Source organism: Pseudogymnoascus verrucosus, assembly GCF_001662655.1.
Source record: "Pseudogymnoascus verrucosus strain UAMH 10579 unplaced genomic scaffold scaffold_42, whole genome shotgun sequence".
NCBI lineage: Eukaryota > Fungi > Ascomycota > Leotiomycetes > Thelebolales > Thelebolaceae > Pseudogymnoascus > Pseudogymnoascus verrucosus.
The window spans coordinates 49,197-65,333 of NW_017263693.1; the positions used below are offsets into that span (position 1 = coordinate 49,197).

Here is a 16,137-nt window from a genome sequence, read left to right on the forward strand (position 1 = left end):
ATACCTTAAAACCCAAACATCCCAACACCAAGATGCGTAAATACCTCGCTCCCTCCTAAAATGCAAGGACTTCCCCGGGATCGAACACGGCTCGAGGGTTCCTGTCACGAGAGGGGGCCAAGTCCGAATTTCGAAAAGGACTTACTAGGGAGACTAAAAAAACACATACAACAGTGGGTATTCGCTGGTGGTCACCCACCCAACTACTAATCCACCGATCTCAAGCTTATGTATGGCAGAGCGGACGGGATGCCCAATTCTCTTGAGTCTATGGTCGTATGTGATTGTTCTTTGAGTATGGCACAATATAGGGGTGACGGGACTCGAGACCACAGCACGCCCCCCTTTTTAACTTCCGACCCCCCCTTTTGTTGCCGACTACGGCCATTTCATATTGCCCTTTCATGGCCGTTTTCTGTGCCGCGCTCCGTCTCTGTGCTGCGGTCTTCTCACTTTATCCTATGTCATGTTCATTCCTTCTTCTTTCCTATGCTATTCACTTTCCCTGCCCTTTCCAATGCTGCGCGCTTTCCTTGCTCTGTCCCCTGGGATCTCCATGCGTAATATATCTTATCATCCATCACGCATTACCCCGTGTGTTAGAAACCAGAAAACTGATCTAGGAGAATATTCTCAAGTCATACTAGGGTCTAGGGACTTATTTCGCTCCTGCTTGTCGCGGTAGCTCGACCACCCAAGTGTATCCATATCCCATGCGCCTAGCCTATAAATCGCTCTGTATCCATCGGGAGCCCGAAGATTTACGTCTGCTCCACCAGCAATCAACCTTGCTATAACATCAGTGTGACCATGGCACGCAGCTTCATGAAGTGCTGCTCCGGGACCGTAAGTCGAACCAGGAGCATCCACGTCTGCCCCAGCTTTAAGCAACATATCCACCGCTTCAAGATTGCCCTTCTCAGCAGCTATTTCAAGTGCCGTGGGGCCTTGATCCCCATGAGGAGTCGCGTTCGGGTTGGCCTTGGAAGCAAGTAGCAACGCTACAATCTTAAGGTGACCACGTCGTACAGCTGTTTGAAGCGCTGTTTCGCTATGCTTAGCAAGAGCAGCTTCCACGTTTGCCCCGGCAATAAGTAGGGTTTTGACAATCTCGAGGTGGCCATGTTTTGCTGCTAATTGGAGCGCCGAAAGACCCTGGCCGTAAAAAGTGGGGATGTTGCGTACGTTTGCCCCAGCAGTAAGTAGGATTTTGACAACCTCGAGGTGGCCATGTTTTGCAGCTACTTGAAGCGCCGAATGTCCTCTGGGAAAATCAGAGAAGTCATCCACGTCTGACCCAGCAGTGATCAACCTAGCCGCTACCTCGGGGTGACCACCAGCGGCCGAAAGTTGTAACGCTGTATAGCCATTATACTGTAATATTTTCGAGTAAGCATTTGCATTCAGTCGTCCATACTTAAGTAGCCAATAGTTCATAGCTGTCAAGTCACTCTGCGGGTGATCATTTCGTTCATTAAATGCAATGATTCCGTCCACGATATCGAGCCGTCCCACTAATGATGCTAGTAGTAACACCAATTCTAATGATCTTTGTAGGTCATATTTGCCAAAAAACTTTACCTCCGCTAAGAACGGCTTACATTTAGCCTTAGCATTGAGTAGGGCTTGAGCGATATCGAACTGATTTCCCATTGCTGCTACTGCCAAGGGGTTTGTTTTCCCTCCACTTAGGGCGTCGGGTTTGGCGCCTCTCTCTAACAATATTTTAACAACCGCCTCATGACCACAGCTCACAGCGGCCGTCAACGCATTGTCATATGTTCCTATCTGGGCGTTGATATTGGCGCCACCTTCTACCAGTATCTCAACCACTTCTGCGTGGCCAGCACAGGCAGCCGATGCTAGCGCGCCGCCATATTTTCCCTTCTGGGTGTTGACATTGGCGCCTCTCTTTAACAATATCTTGACCATGTTCGCATGGCCCATCGCGGCTGCCGCTTCTAAGGCGCCGGCATATTTACCACCTTTGGCGTTAACCTCTGCGCCCGCCTGCAATAATATGTAGACCATTTTCTCATCCCCACTTTCAGCAGCGGCTACTAGTGCACAGCCATATATTCCACCATGAGCATTGACTTCAGCGCCATTCTTTAACAGTCCCAAGGCCATAGCCTCGTGGCCGTTATGAGCTGCGGCTACTAGCGCATATCCGTACTCCCCAGATAGACCATTAACATCGGTGCCCTCAGCTAGTAGCAATCGGACTGCTTCGAGGTTGCCATCCGCGGCTGCGCTTTGTAGTGATTGAGCGTTGAATTTTGCTCCGTCCTCAAGTAGAAGACTAACAGTCTTCTCCACATTTCCACGAACCTTTCCCAACTTCGTTGAATTCTGCTTATCAAAGCACTTTATCGTCGCTCCTTTCGATATGAGTAGACGCAAAACGTCGGCTTTATAATGACGGGATGCTATTTGCAATGGTGTTAAAGCGTTGTTGTCCTTCGCATTGATCACAGAGCTTGAAAACTTAATCAATATCCCAGCCGCTTCTGTCGCACCTCCACGAGCCGCGTAATGTATCGCTTGTTGTCCCAGGTTGTCCTTCTCAGATACCTTCACCTTTTTCTTAAGGAGACTTCTCACAGCGGTCGGAATATTCGCCATAGATGCAATGTGCAGTAGCGTAGAGCTTTCTGAAGGAAGCACACCCAAATAATCTCTTGGGCAGAATATCTTGCCTGCTGAGCACCACAGGCTAAACAAACCTTGTTCTACGATATCCCGTTTGGGAAATCTATAGGTATGCTTGTAGTCAAATTGATCAAGAAGTGTTTCCTGGTAGTGGCCATTCTGCTCAGCCTTTGAGGCATGCCAAAAGTATGCGGCGATTGCGTACTGTAGTAGCGGGAGGGTTTCTAAAGCAGGTAACTGAATCCAGGTGCGTTTGCTCGAAGATTTTTTGATGATTGTAGTTGTTGAATGTTGATGGACGTCTTTTGTCCAAAGATAGTTTACGCATGATCTAGCAAGTATGTCGTGGCATGAACCTTCGAATTTTTTCTTCTCCGTATCCGAGGGGGTTTTTAAACCTGTGAGAATTTCGAATCCCTCCTCTAGTAAAAAGTCTCGAACTGTTTGATGATTGACTTGAACTACTGTGCCTGAATCGTGTTCTCTGACTTCTATCAGGCCACCAGATAAGGCTGTAATCCGCGTTTCCATTCTATACTCCACGTATTCGCTGGAGTCTTTGAGATGATATAGCTGAAGTGGAGGTAGGCTGTCAACAACGGCCATGGCATGCCGTATCTCCTCTAGTGATAGCGGTCTCGCTGCAAAGCATACCCATCGAAATAGCTTCAGTGCTCCCGTCTTTTGCTTTTGGCTGATTAGAGCCTGGAGAATATACCGATACATATCATTGAGATCTTTAGGCAGATCATAAAGTATATTTTGGATCGAACCTAAAGGTTCTGCCTCCCGATCCGCTTTAAATATGATTGGCAACACGAGGCACACCCATTGGAAGACTCCATTTGCTTTTGCAGCAATGTCGTCTTCTAATTTAAGGCTCATCGCCTTAGACTTGATCGGCCCATCGTCTTGTAAATTCTGTTCAAATTCCCTTTGGATGAACAATCGTATACCTCGCCCATTTTCGTGTTCAACGATAACTTTTTGATTTTCCGCAACTCTCGTAGACACGATCGGGTAATGGCGACTCGAGAAACATATCTTAACGATGCCATTGTTGTGTTGCACTTTCTCATAAAGGCTGGCGAGATAAGTCGCTAGGTCGTTTGCGATCACCTCCCCGGCTTCATCTAGGGCGTCTATGAAAATGATAACCTTCTTCGACTGTGAAATTTGACAGATGAGGCTGGAGAATAACTCTTCGAGCATTTTCTCGGTCCATTCCCACTTTACATTGACCATGCCATCCTCACTGTTCTTGTTGAACTCTTTGATAATCCCCGTGCGAGCCGTCGAATCACCTTTGTATAGCTGGAGCAAGAGTGACTTAAACATTCCCAACGGAGTCTTCTGTAACTCGGTTCCGCGTGCGTGAAAGAAGAAGCTCAATTTAAGACTAGACGTGCTCACCGTAGGCATCTGGATTTTTTCATAAATGTATTTCATCAGGGTGGACTTGCCCGCCCCTGCTTTTCCTTGGATCCATAGGAGACCATCGGTGTTTTGAATCCAACAGGCGTAGTTCTCATTTTCTAGCAACCAGCCGCAGGTATTGTCATCAACGTTGACAATATTCTCCTTTCGAAAGTTCATCTCTTTGAATTGGAGCGATTCCAGGCATTCTGCAGAAGGTGTTAGAACGGTTATTTAAGAGGAAGGTGTCTTGTACCATCATTTCGGAAATCATTCTGCCCTGACGATATCCGAGCATCTAAACGGTATACACAATTAGCGACGGGCCAAGTCAAGACATAAGAAACTGTTCATGGATATGAATTTTATATTGATATAATCCAATGAATCTAGCAAACCCCTCTCTCCACGTTCTACTTAGCCTCAGAATTTAGGGCTAAGAATCGACGCTGTAGATCATGGACGGAATCGGTACTTTCAGGTGTTTGGAGACCACTAAGGAGATATATATCATTACCATTATTAACGCGTTCTTGCAGCAAAGCTTTAATACACTGTTTAAGCTTTGCCTGAGGTTCCCCTCTACTCAAATACTCTTGTGTTTGGTCAACGATCTCTCCGATATGCTTGTGCTCCTCCAGTCCAATATTGCCTAATCCGTGCGTGACGCTTAATCGACAATATCGTTCTTCAGCAACCATAACTTTGTTTGCATTGTAAAAATCGTCAGCAACAACGTCGCACCCTGTCACGATTTTCGTGATGCTCTCTGCAATCTTTTTCAAGTTGCCACCAAAAGCGGTGCCTGGAACTTCACCGGTTCCAATGCTCGTAGCAACGACCGTTCGATCCGGCCAGATATTTTGAGCCTCATCGTAGACCTTGAAAATCGGATTGTTGTACCCTAATCCCCCGTCGATGAAGCTCTGTTTGTACGGCCCAATCTGTACCGGGTCAAAGAAGGTTGGCGCTGCTGAGGTTGCTCTGCACGCCTCCCACACTTTGCATTCGTCGAAGAGCGTTTGACTTGCGTGAAGGTAATCGTAGGTTCTAAGGATGGCAAGCTTACTATTGCTCTCGCGAAGTGCAAATACGCAACTGTAGATGAGCCATTAGTGATTGACAAAGTGGCAGAATTATTCTCGCTTGTAACATACACTTTGCAGGGCGATTCTGGATCTTGGAGTAAGATCTGGTCATCGTTTTTCGCAACTTTTGATTTCCGGATCTGGTTTTTTATTTCTCTCTCTAGGACTAGCGAATCAAACTTCCCGTCACCGTTCAGGTATTCCACTCCTCTAACAGGACTCGCACGGGAATGTCTCGGTGTGAAAATGGCTTTCGAAAGCTCCGTGTAAGCTTTGATGCATTCCGGGATAGTCATTCGCAGTCTTCCGAGCATGATCGCAATAATACTGCAAAATACAGTTAACACGCGGCTTCGTAATATAGACACATTGCATACCCGCCAGTACTTGTGCCTCCCATCAAATCGAAGTACTCCCATGGTTCCTGCGGGTCCTTTCCATCGGCTTTCCGCTGGGTATTGATATTTCGCATGATATGATCTAGAATGAGGATAGCTGATAGCCCTCTCACCCCGCCTCCATCTACATGCTCATATTAGACAACGCATTGGAGTATGGAATATGAGGCTACATACCGAGGCTAAGGGCTCGAATGGGCCTTTCACTATCGTCGGCCATTTCCTATACTTTGACAGCCACCCGCCGTGGCCAGCAGGAACGACAGCGGGTAAGCTTTCCAACGAGATTTATATAGAAGTCTAGATCAGCGGCTTCATAGGAAATAATGTTGACGAAATAAATAAGTATGCAAGTGACTGAAGGCGAACGAAAACGCTTCCAGCCACCACTCAGGCAAGGCTGCGACACTAATGGGGAGCTGATGGAGGGTTGAGGCGTTTGGGCGCGTATTTCGGGAAATGCTGCCCAGTCACAATTCGCAGGACATGTCCCGTGGCATAATTCCAATAAAAAGGCTCCCCATCATCGGCACAGCCTTGTCTGGGTAGTGGTTGGAAGCATTGGCTGTAGCCAAGCCTATGCATACCTTGGATTCAAAATAAAACATGTGTATGTACCAAAAATAAACAGAGAAGAACTCGCATCGCGCAGTACATAGCGCTCCTCGTTGTTTCCAACTCATCTGACTTTGGAAGCAGATAACATATGTATAGTGGTATACAATAATAGAGTATATTGCCACGAAAGAAAATATAAAGCAGTACTCGTCCTATGCCTTATGTTTCATCGTTGTTTCCAACTATTCTTACCCGGCGACAAGAGACAATCGAGCAACCCTGGGTTACATTTCAAGACCGATGGTACTCTCATGATATTCCCAATAGTGATTGAAGGGGAAAGAACCACCATAGACTGATATATATATATGTTTATATATATAACTCGCTTTTAATCGATGATTGAAGGTGGTTGAGAGCTAAAAGTTGCATCTAGCTCATCATGACAGCATGTCACGTGCAGCATAGCTTTGCTCCCGCCCCACCTTTCTGGATAAGGCAGAACGACCCCGCTGATAAGTTGAATCAGTCGATAAAAATCATGGTTGTGGATTTCGCGTGCAGGAGAGCCGCACAACCTCATTCCCCCAAAACAAAACAAAACATCACCCGCTGTAAAAAACAGAAATACGAGAACAAACAAGACCTCCGAGAGGCTAATTACGATTTTACATTCTTTCACCCCTTTCGCTCATTCCATCACCAACTTCACTGTACAGCTTTGCTTCCATCTACAAGGAACCTCATCGTCATCAGGGTTCCTTGGTCACCTGACTGCCCACCCCGCCTTCCACGAATATGGCTGGAAGCCCACCAGCAGCAGATGCACCGACAACGTCGGTCCTGAGCTGGTACGATGCGCGAACACCTCGGATTCTAGATCTCGTCGGCGACTATGCCGGAAAGGAGCTGTTCCTCGTCGAGGGAGACTCGTTGCTCCGCGCCTGTTTTGAGGATGGGAGAATCGATTTTGAGGGTAAGCTACCCCGCGCATATAGGACCCCACCACACTTTATGGAGGTGGAGCTTCAGTAGACGCAACCCGCGCGGTCGATCCGTCGGGTTGTTGATCTAAGAGTGGATGGTGGCCAAGCACAAGTGTATTGGGCTATTGGGGCGGTATCCATGGTGCTTGATATGGCCCTGGAGCCTCGATGGAAGATGGGGATTTACCGATGCTGCATATGCGCTACTACCTTCTTAAGGCCACTCGCTGACAGGAACAGGTGGATTCCAACTACTACATGCCGCATTTGTTGTCGAGCGCTTCCTCGATAACCTCATCAAGCGACACTGCAATTTCCACATTGCCTTCTTCGCAGGTAAGATACCTCAGCTCCAACTCTCCCGCAATATATACTAACCCTACCCAGACCACAAAGAACTATGCATACCCCCCGGCTCCAGCGCCCAGCGCTCGCGCTACCTCCTCACCCGCACGCTGCTCATCCAGCATCTCGAAGTGCATCTTCCCGACACCTGTGGAGTGGAAGTGCATGTCTTCCCATCCCTCGGTAGCGATGAGTTCAACACATTCCTTGCACACTCTCCAGTATACTTCGTCATGGCGCATGATGGATCGCTACCGACCGAGGGCAAAGAGGTGCAGGAGGGCGCGAGAGAGAAGACTGCGAAGGTGCTGCTGCGAGGCATCCTGGCGTCGTTCAATGCGCGCAACCTGAATGTGGCGCTGATTAATCAGAATGAGATTCGGGATAGCAAGGTATGTTGTTGCACTGGGCCGAGACTGTACTGTGAAATAAGCTGACGAGCTGTTTAGATTATTACTATGGTCCTAGAGGCAGAAGTCAACGAGCAAGTGGACTTCGGCGAAGAAGTGGCGGCCGCACATAAAGATATGGATGGTGGCAATGCTTCCAGGAATACTTTCGACATCGGGAAATGGTTGGAGGATCCCAGCACCCTCAACGAGCTGGCATCGGAGGTAGAGGATGACACACCGGGAAGTTGGGTTGTGGGAGCTGTTGGTGCATCGGTTATTCTCCAGCAAACGCAGGAGTACAACTTCCTTGCCTCGGCGTATATGCTGCACCTTGTGATCTTAAAGCGTCTTTCTCTCGAGCAGAGGCGATTTCCTCTGATCCGATTCGAAGATGAGTTTGACCAAAAGATCGACAACTTTCTGGAGCTCTTCTCGGAAGTTGTGACGGAAATTGCGGATAACGATGCGTTTGTAAACGTCATGGAGAAGCTGGGGGTCAAGTCTGATCTCATCGACATGATCGATGGCAGATTATTCAGAGCAACTGTTCAAGCTCTGTTGACTGGTCCTTTGAAGGGGGGACCCCCGCCTTCTCTTTCAGAAGACTGGTCCACAGTGTTCGATCTAGTCCTCTCCCTATCGGGGAAGTCTCTCATTGGAAAGGCGCCTAAGGATCGCAAGATTAAGGATGCTGATGCCGAGAACAACGGAAAGGAGGTTGATGCTGCGGATAGCACCGTTTTGTCTTTGACCGAGCCGGTTTTCGATAAGCACCTTTCCGCCATCCACGTTAATGTCGATACGTCTCTATCTGCAAAATTGTCAGCGATGAAACTGTACCGCGAGTCTTCATACTGGCAAACCCACAAGCCTATTGTCCCCAAAAAACACGTGCCGATTGAGAAGGAGAAAGTGTCAAAGTGGAAGAACCCGCTGAGGAAGAACCAATTCTACATGGCCGAAATGACCGCCTACGCAGCGAGTTTGACGGGCTCAAACGGCAGAGTTCTGGAGCCAGAGACTATCACTGTTGGCGTTAAAAAGTCAAAGCCTGCTGAGGTTAAGGCGGCGTCGAAATCCGGAAAGGCATCTCCAGCTTCGGAAGATTCTGGACCGGTTGCGAAGAAGGGGGGTGGTAAGAAGGGTGGAGCTGGCGGCCTGAGCAAGGCACAGCAGATCATTGCTGCCAACAAAGAGAAGAAGGGAGATGCAGAGTCCGACAAGGCATTCTCGGCTTGGCAGGGAGTGATGAAGGTGTATGATGAGATTCTCGGAGAGCAGGAACGCTACAACCGTGCCAAGCTGTACCGCGACGGTCTCGACTCCGCCAGATCCGTGCACGTCGAAGCGGATATCAACATGTATTTGTGCCAATGCCTCTTGAACTGGTGGGCAAAGTACTGCAAGGCAGACAAGAAGCCAGAGGGTTACCATGTGGTTGCTTTGCTCTGGACCGTGATCAGGGCAATTTCCACCTCAAAGACCCCAGTGGCCAAGGAGATCGTTCAGCAGTCTGAGTTAATTGCCACTATCGTAGGCATCACCGATGCCATCACATCCACACCGCCGATTGCTTCTGACCGGAAACTCTCATTCAAGTTCAAGCTGCCCGGTAACCTCAAGCCATTGAAGATCAGCCTTAACCAGACGGAGTTCCAGCTGCTCCACTGCGGCCCCTACATGGACCGCGACTTGGACGCCAAAGTCGATCCACGTGTCTCGAGCTTCGTGCCTGATGGCTGGCAAAGGAAGGTCCTCGATGAGCTAGACGCAGACAACAGCGTCTTCGTCGTTGCACCTACGTCGGCTGGTAAAACATTCATCAGTTTCTACGCCATGGAGAACATTCTACGCTCTGACAACGACGGGATCCTGATCTACGTCGCGCCAACGAAGGCGTTGGTCAACCAGATCGCTGCTGAAATCCAGGGGCGCTTCTCCAAGAAGTACCCACAGGCTGGAAAGTCTATCTGGGCCATCCACACGAGAGAATACCGCATTAACAACCCAATCGGATGTCAAATTCTCGTCACGGTGCCGCATATTCTGCAGACCATGCTGTTGTCGCCAACGAATGCAAAGACTTGGTCGCCGTTGGTTCGTCGCATCATCTTCGATGAAATTCACTCTATCGGAACGGCAGAGGATGGCGTTGTCTGGGAGCAACTGCTTCTCTTGGCCCCTTGCCCTATCATTGCCTTGTCAGCAACGGTGGGTAACCCTGAGCAGTTCAGCGACTGGCTAGCGGAGACGCAGAAGTCGTCGGGCAACAAGCTCAGCATGATTCGTCACACTACGAGATACTCTGATCTGAGAAAGTTCTTGTATCAGCCACCGAAGGGCTTTGAGTTTAATGGCCTGCCGAAATCAACCAAGGGCGGCCTTGGATTGGATGGCCTTTATGGCTTATCGTTCTTGCACCCAGTGGCGAGTCTTCAGTATAGGTCCCGTGGCTTGCCAGACGATCTGGCACTGGAGCCGCGTGATTGCTTCATCCTGTGGAAGGCTATGTGCAAGCTGCAGACCGAGAACTACAAGGTCCCTAGCGAGCTCGACCCTGCAAAGGCCCTCCCCCTGTGCATCAAGAAATTTGATATCTTCAAGTGGGAGAAGAAATTGAAAATCTTGCTTCTTTCGTGGATGAATGACGAGAAGTCGCCGTTCGAGAACCTCGTGCAGGAGCTGACCCCCACAAAGACGGAACTGGCTCCTATTGCCGAGGGCGAGAAGGAGATCGACAGGAATGATCTTCGACAGACTACATTGCCTCTTCTGTACCAATTGCACCAGAGAGGTGCCCTGCCGGCGATTTTCTTCAATTATGACCGTACTGCTTGCGAAGACATCGGCCTGTCACTCTTAACCCAACTCAAGACTGCCGAGGACGCGTTTAAGGAGAGCAAAGAGTGGAAGCGCAAGATTGAGAAGTGGACTGAGTGGAAGGAGTTGAAGGAGAAGAAGGCAGCAAAGAAGGCTCCAAAGGTGTCGAAGAAGAAGACCAACGATGAGGAGGACAAAATGTCAAAGGCAGACCAAGCCCGCGACGATGCCAGTGGCGAGGTTAGCGCAATGGATCTCTTCGACCCCGAAGAGCCACAGGACGACTACTCCTTCGCCGACAAGCGCAAATGCCAACGGTCGGAAATCGACCGCTTCGTCAAGCAGCTGAGATGGAAGCACGTCAAGGAAGAGCTCGTCGAGCTCATCCAGCGCGGTATCGGAGTTCATCACTCGGGTATGAACAAGAAGTACAGACAGTGCGTCGAGATCCTCTTCCGCAAGGGTTTCCTGCGTGTCATTATCGCGACTGGCGAGCTGAGCTTGGGTATCAATATGCCTTGTTCCACAGTGGTCTTCTCGGGCGACTCTGTCTACTTGACTGCTCTTAACTTTAGGCAGGCTGCCGGTCGTGCGGGTCGTCGTGGTTTTGATCTCCTGGGTAATGTCGTTTTCCAGAACATCGACCGTGACCGCGCATGCAATCTTCTGAGCTCGAGACTGCCAGATCTCACGGGACACTTCCCTATCACTACTGATCTAGTGCTCCGATTGTTCACGCTGCTAAATGAGTCGAAGCATTCGCCTTACGCGACGAAGTCTATCAATGGTCTTCTGTCACAGCCGAGGCTGTATCTCGGTGGAAAGAGCTTCAAAGAGCAAGTGCTTTACCACCTCCGCTTCACGATCGAGTACCTCCGCCGTCAAGGGCTACTTGGCCCGAAGGGCGAGCCTGTGAACTTCTCCGGCCCCGTTACGCACCTGTACTTCACCGAGAACTCGTCTTGGGCGTTCCATGGTAAGTAATGTACAAACTTCCGTTGAATGAAGCTAACACAACTCAGCACTCCTCAAGGAGGGATACTTCACCAACGTCTGTGCCAACATTGACACTGAGCCCGACGCCGTGATCAACGAGCTCATGCTCGTCCTCAGTCACATCTTTGGCCGCCGCGCCGCGCGCGTCACCGACAGCCAGGCAATGGCCGATGCGATCAACAAGTCTCCCTCGATGGTCTACCTTCCACCAATGCCCAAGGCAGCCCTGTCCACACTCGAGACGCACAACGCGAACACCTTGTCCATCTACACGACCTACGTGAAGACCTTCGCCGAACAATACGTCAAGGGCGCCGAGACGACCCTCCCACTCACCCAGTTCTCCGCCAACTCCCTTGACGCAGACTCAGCTTCAGACCTCTCCTTCCTCCCCTCCCTCCCAGCCACCACCGCTCGCTCGCCATTCGTCGCCCTCTCGGGCCACGGCGATGCTTTCCCCACTATCTCCGACCTATGCACCTCCTCGCGTGCTGGTATCTTCCTTGAGAGCGCACTGATCCCTCACATCTCGCTTCACCCGACCGAGACACGCCAGCCGCTCAACGCGTACCTGCTTGATTTCTTCGCGCACGGTAGCGTCAAGGCGCTCGAGGTCGCGAACGGCATCCGTCGCGAGGACGTGTGGTTCGTGCTCAACGACTTCTCGCTCGTCCTTGGCACCGTGTGCGCTGCACTCGCGGTGTACCTTGGTGTTGTGGTCGCGGGACGCGATGCGGATGATGAGATGTTGGGTGTGATGGGTATGGGTGACGTTGCGGAGAATGAGCAAGATGAGAAGGAAGCGGAGGAGTTGATGGGGCAGGAGGATGCCAGAATTGGCGGTGCTGGTGCTCCAGCAGCGGGAGGCCCAGCTGCGGTGCCGAGGAAGGGGAAGAAGGGTGTTGCGGAGGAGTGGGGTGAGGCGGAGGATAAGTTGCAGGAGGAGGAGAGGATGGAGGAGGAGTGGGAGGAGAGGGGGACGGATGATGAGGAGTATGAGAGGTTGCTGAAAGTGTACCGCTCGTTCAGGAAGCTGAAGGCGGAGTTCGATGCCAAGTTCTTGGAGATCTGGGCGTAGATGTGGTGCGGTGTGGTGGTGGAGTGGGTGTGTGCCTGCATGGATATAGAAGGTGCTTACGCGCTATCTATTATGTTATGAGACAGGAGAGCAAGATAGAGAGGGAAGGGCAAAGCAGGATAAAATTGCATAGTCATGAGGAAAAGGATGGTTCAGCACTAGATAGAGGAGATAGTGAGGTATCTACATCTAGATGGGGGACAGAAAAGCGTCTCAGCTTATGGATAGATTGGTAGATAGAGAATAAGTTTCCCTATACTGTTCGACGGCGTCTTATATTTCGACAAGTTACAACCAGTTGCAGCCCAATTCCGTTTCAGCACAGATTCGACCCTTTCTTAATGAATATGCGCATAGCCGCGGAACTAGAAGGGAGAAGGGGTTTATAAACACAGTTTAATCTATTTAGAACTAGTTTATATTCAATTATCATTCAATTATCATTCAATTATCAGGCGCCTGAAGCTTCTAAGCCGCGGTTTAGCGCAAATCCAGACCTTTTATCACGGAGTTGCGCATAACCACGGAACTATGTACAAACACAGTTCAAACTTAGATAGTTTGCAGCTAGCTTAGAGGCAGTTTAGAATCTACGTAGATTCTATTAAAAACTAGTTTATATTGAATTATCATTCAATTATCATACGCCTACAGCTTCTAAGCCACGGTTTCGCGCAAATCCAGACCCTTTAGCGCAGATTTGCGCATAACTGCTGAACTAGAGCTAGGGGCTCTTTCGAAGCTAGTCCAGATCTAGTCAGTATATATAGATAGTACTGTACGAAACCTAAAAGCAAGTCCAAAGAGGGCGGTCAAAGTACAAGGCTACCGTCTAGGCCGGTTCAGAGAAGTACAAAGCCGCTCAGTCCAGCGGTGTTCAAAGCCACCGGAACGGAACATCCTGGTATTCTAGCGCACAGCCGAGCTCTTTCAGACGAACCTGCGCAAAAGTGCAAGGGGGTCTATGTGCTGACTAACCCCCCTCCCAAAATTCATGGACATGTCCTCATAGTCCGTCGGACTTGGCAGCCCTACGTAAGACGTTACGAGTACTATACTACTGTTGGGAAGCAGGAATCATCTCAGTAGAAGAAACGCGCCACAAACACCAAGCACACACGAATAATCGATGAGATTGTACAGTTTCTTCCATTCACCCACCACCTACTAGCTACTCCCCCACCAACCCCAGAGATCCATCAAGTCCCCCATCCCCCGCATCCCCCGCCCCACGCCCTTCAAAGAACCAAACCAGTCAGTCCCCCAAAGTGCGCGATGCAAGAAGAATGGCTCGTGACGACAGAGTCCCAGTAATCCCCATCCAGAGCCGGTGAGTCATACATATACAAAGCAGCCAGGCTAAGCATGCATGCGACGATGTTGTCAGCTGTCAGCCTACTCAGTAAGCTAATCGCCCCCCTTCTTCTGTCAGGGCGCACAGGAAGGCATCAAGCCATCCTGTGCGCCTAGGAGTCAGATACCGCTAGCAGTAACAGACCCCCCCGGTCCCCCGACCGAGCGAGGGAAAGGGACAGAGAGATCGAAAGGCGACGACAACAGCAACAACGACGCAGACTCGCAGCAGCAGCAGCAGCAGCGCAAACAAAAGCGCAAGGAAAACCCAGTCTCCCCACCAGGGAAAAACCAAGCATGCATTCCCAACCCCAACCTTCCTCCTCCACACCCCAACACCCATCCACCATGCTAACTCCCCCCCACGCACGCCCCAGCGAGCCATGTGGGAGCCAACCGTGCCATGCCCTCGTACGGAGTCAATCCGAACGGGAGAGCCACGGCAGTGCACACGCGCGTGATCTATCTAAAAAGAAACGAAGCTTCCTGAGCCACGCGGGGGAAATTAAACAGTAACAGTAACAATACAGGATTTGGGCAACGCAGTTGCCTCTTCTCTTTTTTTGCTCGCGCAAGACGGTGTGTGTGTGTGTGTTTTTTTCCAATCGTTGAGGCCTCGCGGAGGCTTGAGATGTGAGGAGGTGTGCTGTGTGATGGGAACAAAATAAAACAAAAAACATTATGGCATGATAGCTCTCTCTCGCTCGCTCCTGGCAAAAATCAAAATCGCTGACGGGTGTAAAAACAACCAAAAAATAGAAGAACAAAATGACGAGGAAACGGCCGGAAAGCGTCTCGTGTGGAATGGGGGTAGAAAATAAACATGAGTAACGTGAGTCAGAAGTCTTTAAAAAGAAGTGCAGACGATGAACCGAAGAAAACAAATGACGCCGCGTATGCCCATAATTCCCAGCCCCGTCTTCCCCTGGAAGAGTAGGGGTTATACATCCATCCGTAACAGAGTCATCAAGACATGAGCGCACATGAAAAAGGGATATAAAAAAAAATGTGAGGACCACATGCGAGAAGCAGACAGGAGGAAGAAGCGAGGGGGATAAAATCCAGAACGCCATCCTCCCCTGCCACTATGTTGCGTGGGTCCGTAGTAGTGAACTGAAGAAAGAACAGTCGTGACGCGTGATCAGATATCATAGGTCGTGGTCGTGGTCGTGGGCACTAGTAGGCCCCATGTAGTAGTACTCATAGTAGTAACTACTCATGCGCGTTGTTTTGCGTTTCGTCTCTAACGTGTTTCGTCTCGATGCGTAACATTCCATGTATGTCTTCTGTAGTCGGCGAACCTGGCGGCGGCGCCATCCATAATAGGACTTCTGAAAGGAGAACTCGGGCAGCAAAGAAATAGGCCATCCATCGTACCATCCACCCCACCGTCGACACGCCAGCAACACTCATGACTACGGCATAGAAGCCGGCACGTGGTGCGGGGCAAACAAGCGCGTCAGGCCCGAGGGCGGCACGCTGGAGTGTCGACGACGGAAGGAGAAGAGGTAGACGGCCCAGGCTTTGAGCTCGAACAGCGCGAGGGGGGAGGAGCGCCAGGCGGCCGCGCCGGCTACGGAAGACAGGACCCATCATCTGCGGTGGTGACGCGGCGAGCGGTGGTGGGAGTCGCGGCTGGCGTAGCCAGAGTCTGGGAAGCCGGTGGGGGAGCTGCTCGACTGGTGCGTGTCTTGGTCGGAGTGGTGCCCGCACAGGTAGCCGACGAGAATGGTCTTCTCTTGTATGCGGTGGCCTTGCTGGTTGGCGGCGGCGCACATGTCGATGCTGTGCTCGTAGTAGACACAGCGGCAGACGGAGTAGCGCTCGACGAGACGGTAACACATGGTGACGGGTGTGAGAGTGGGTTTGAGGTTTTGTGGTTTGAGAATATCAGGCGACGATGAGAATTGAGCGAGGGTTTTGAAGCTCGATGATGTTTCTCAAGAGCAATTATACTGGTAATGGTTCTGGATGACCAAGGACAAAAGGAACGCAAGGCAAGAAATATAAGAACAACGACGACGAACAGGCACGACGGAATGGAAATCTAGATGA

General features: G+C 50.4%; 3 protein-coding genes across 3 annotated transcripts; 1 reads left to right on the top strand and 2 right to left on the bottom strand.

Annotated features, from left to right (window-relative positions):
• Positions 1-342: 342 nt before the first annotated feature.
• Positions 343-6,508, bottom strand: VE01_07084 (uncharacterized protein). Its single transcript, XM_018276520.2, has 6 exons — positions 5,732-6,508; positions 5,534-5,678; positions 5,226-5,483; positions 4,586-5,166; positions 4,325-4,366; positions 343-4,277 (listed from the first exon to the last, which is right to left on the bottom strand). The coding sequence occupies exons 1-6, from the start codon at positions 5,772-5,774 to the stop codon at positions 634-636; spliced, it is 4,713 nt and encodes a 1,570-aa protein (XP_018127802.1). The 5' UTR covers positions 5,775-6,508; the 3' UTR covers positions 343-633.
• Positions 6,509-6,650: 142 nt separating this feature from the next.
• Positions 6,651-12,609, top strand: VE01_07085 (uncharacterized protein). Its single transcript, XM_059463857.1, has 4 exons — positions 6,651-7,088; positions 7,339-7,434; positions 7,486-7,835; positions 7,893-12,609. Exons 1-4 carry the CDS (start codon positions 6,911-6,913, stop codon positions 11,637-11,639), a joined length of 4,371 nt encoding a protein of 1,456 aa, XP_059319470.1. The 5' UTR covers positions 6,651-6,910; the 3' UTR covers positions 11,640-12,609.
• A 2,685-nt stretch (positions 12,610-15,294) lies between these two features.
• On the bottom strand, positions 15,295-15,926 carry VE01_07086 (uncharacterized protein; the record flags this gene model as incomplete). Its single annotated transcript, XM_018276522.1, has 2 exons — positions 15,295-15,733; positions 15,796-15,926. The coding sequence occupies 2 exons, from the start codon at positions 15,924-15,926 to the stop codon at positions 15,295-15,297; spliced, it is 570 nt and encodes a 189-aa protein (XP_018127803.1).
• Between the last annotated feature and the right edge of the window lie 211 nt (positions 15,927-16,137).

Excerpts from the sequence above, each read along its gene's own strand:
- VE01_07084 (XM_018276520.2), bottom strand. The coding sequence starts at position 5,774 with ATGGCCGACGATAGTGAAAGGCCCATTCGAGCCCTTAGCCTCG. Across the intron at positions 5,484-5,533 it reads GGAGGCACAAGTACTGGCGG|TATTATTGCGATCATGCTCG; the intron begins GTATGCAATGTG and ends TGTATTTTGCAG. Across the intron at positions 5,167-5,225 it reads CCAGAATCGCCCTGCAAAGT|TTGCGTATTTGCACTTCGCG; the intron begins GTATGTTACAAG and ends GCTCATCTACAG.
- VE01_07085 (XM_059463857.1), top strand. The coding sequence starts at position 6,911 with ATGGCTGGAAGCCCACCAGCAGCAGATGCACCGACAACGTCGGTCCTG. Across the intron at positions 7,089-7,338 it reads TGGGAGAATCGATTTTGAGG|GTGGATTCCAACTACTACAT; the intron begins GTAAGCTACCCC and ends TGACAGGAACAG. Across the intron at positions 7,435-7,485 it reads CCACATTGCCTTCTTCGCAG|ACCACAAAGAACTATGCATA; the intron begins GTAAGATACCTC and ends AACCCTACCCAG.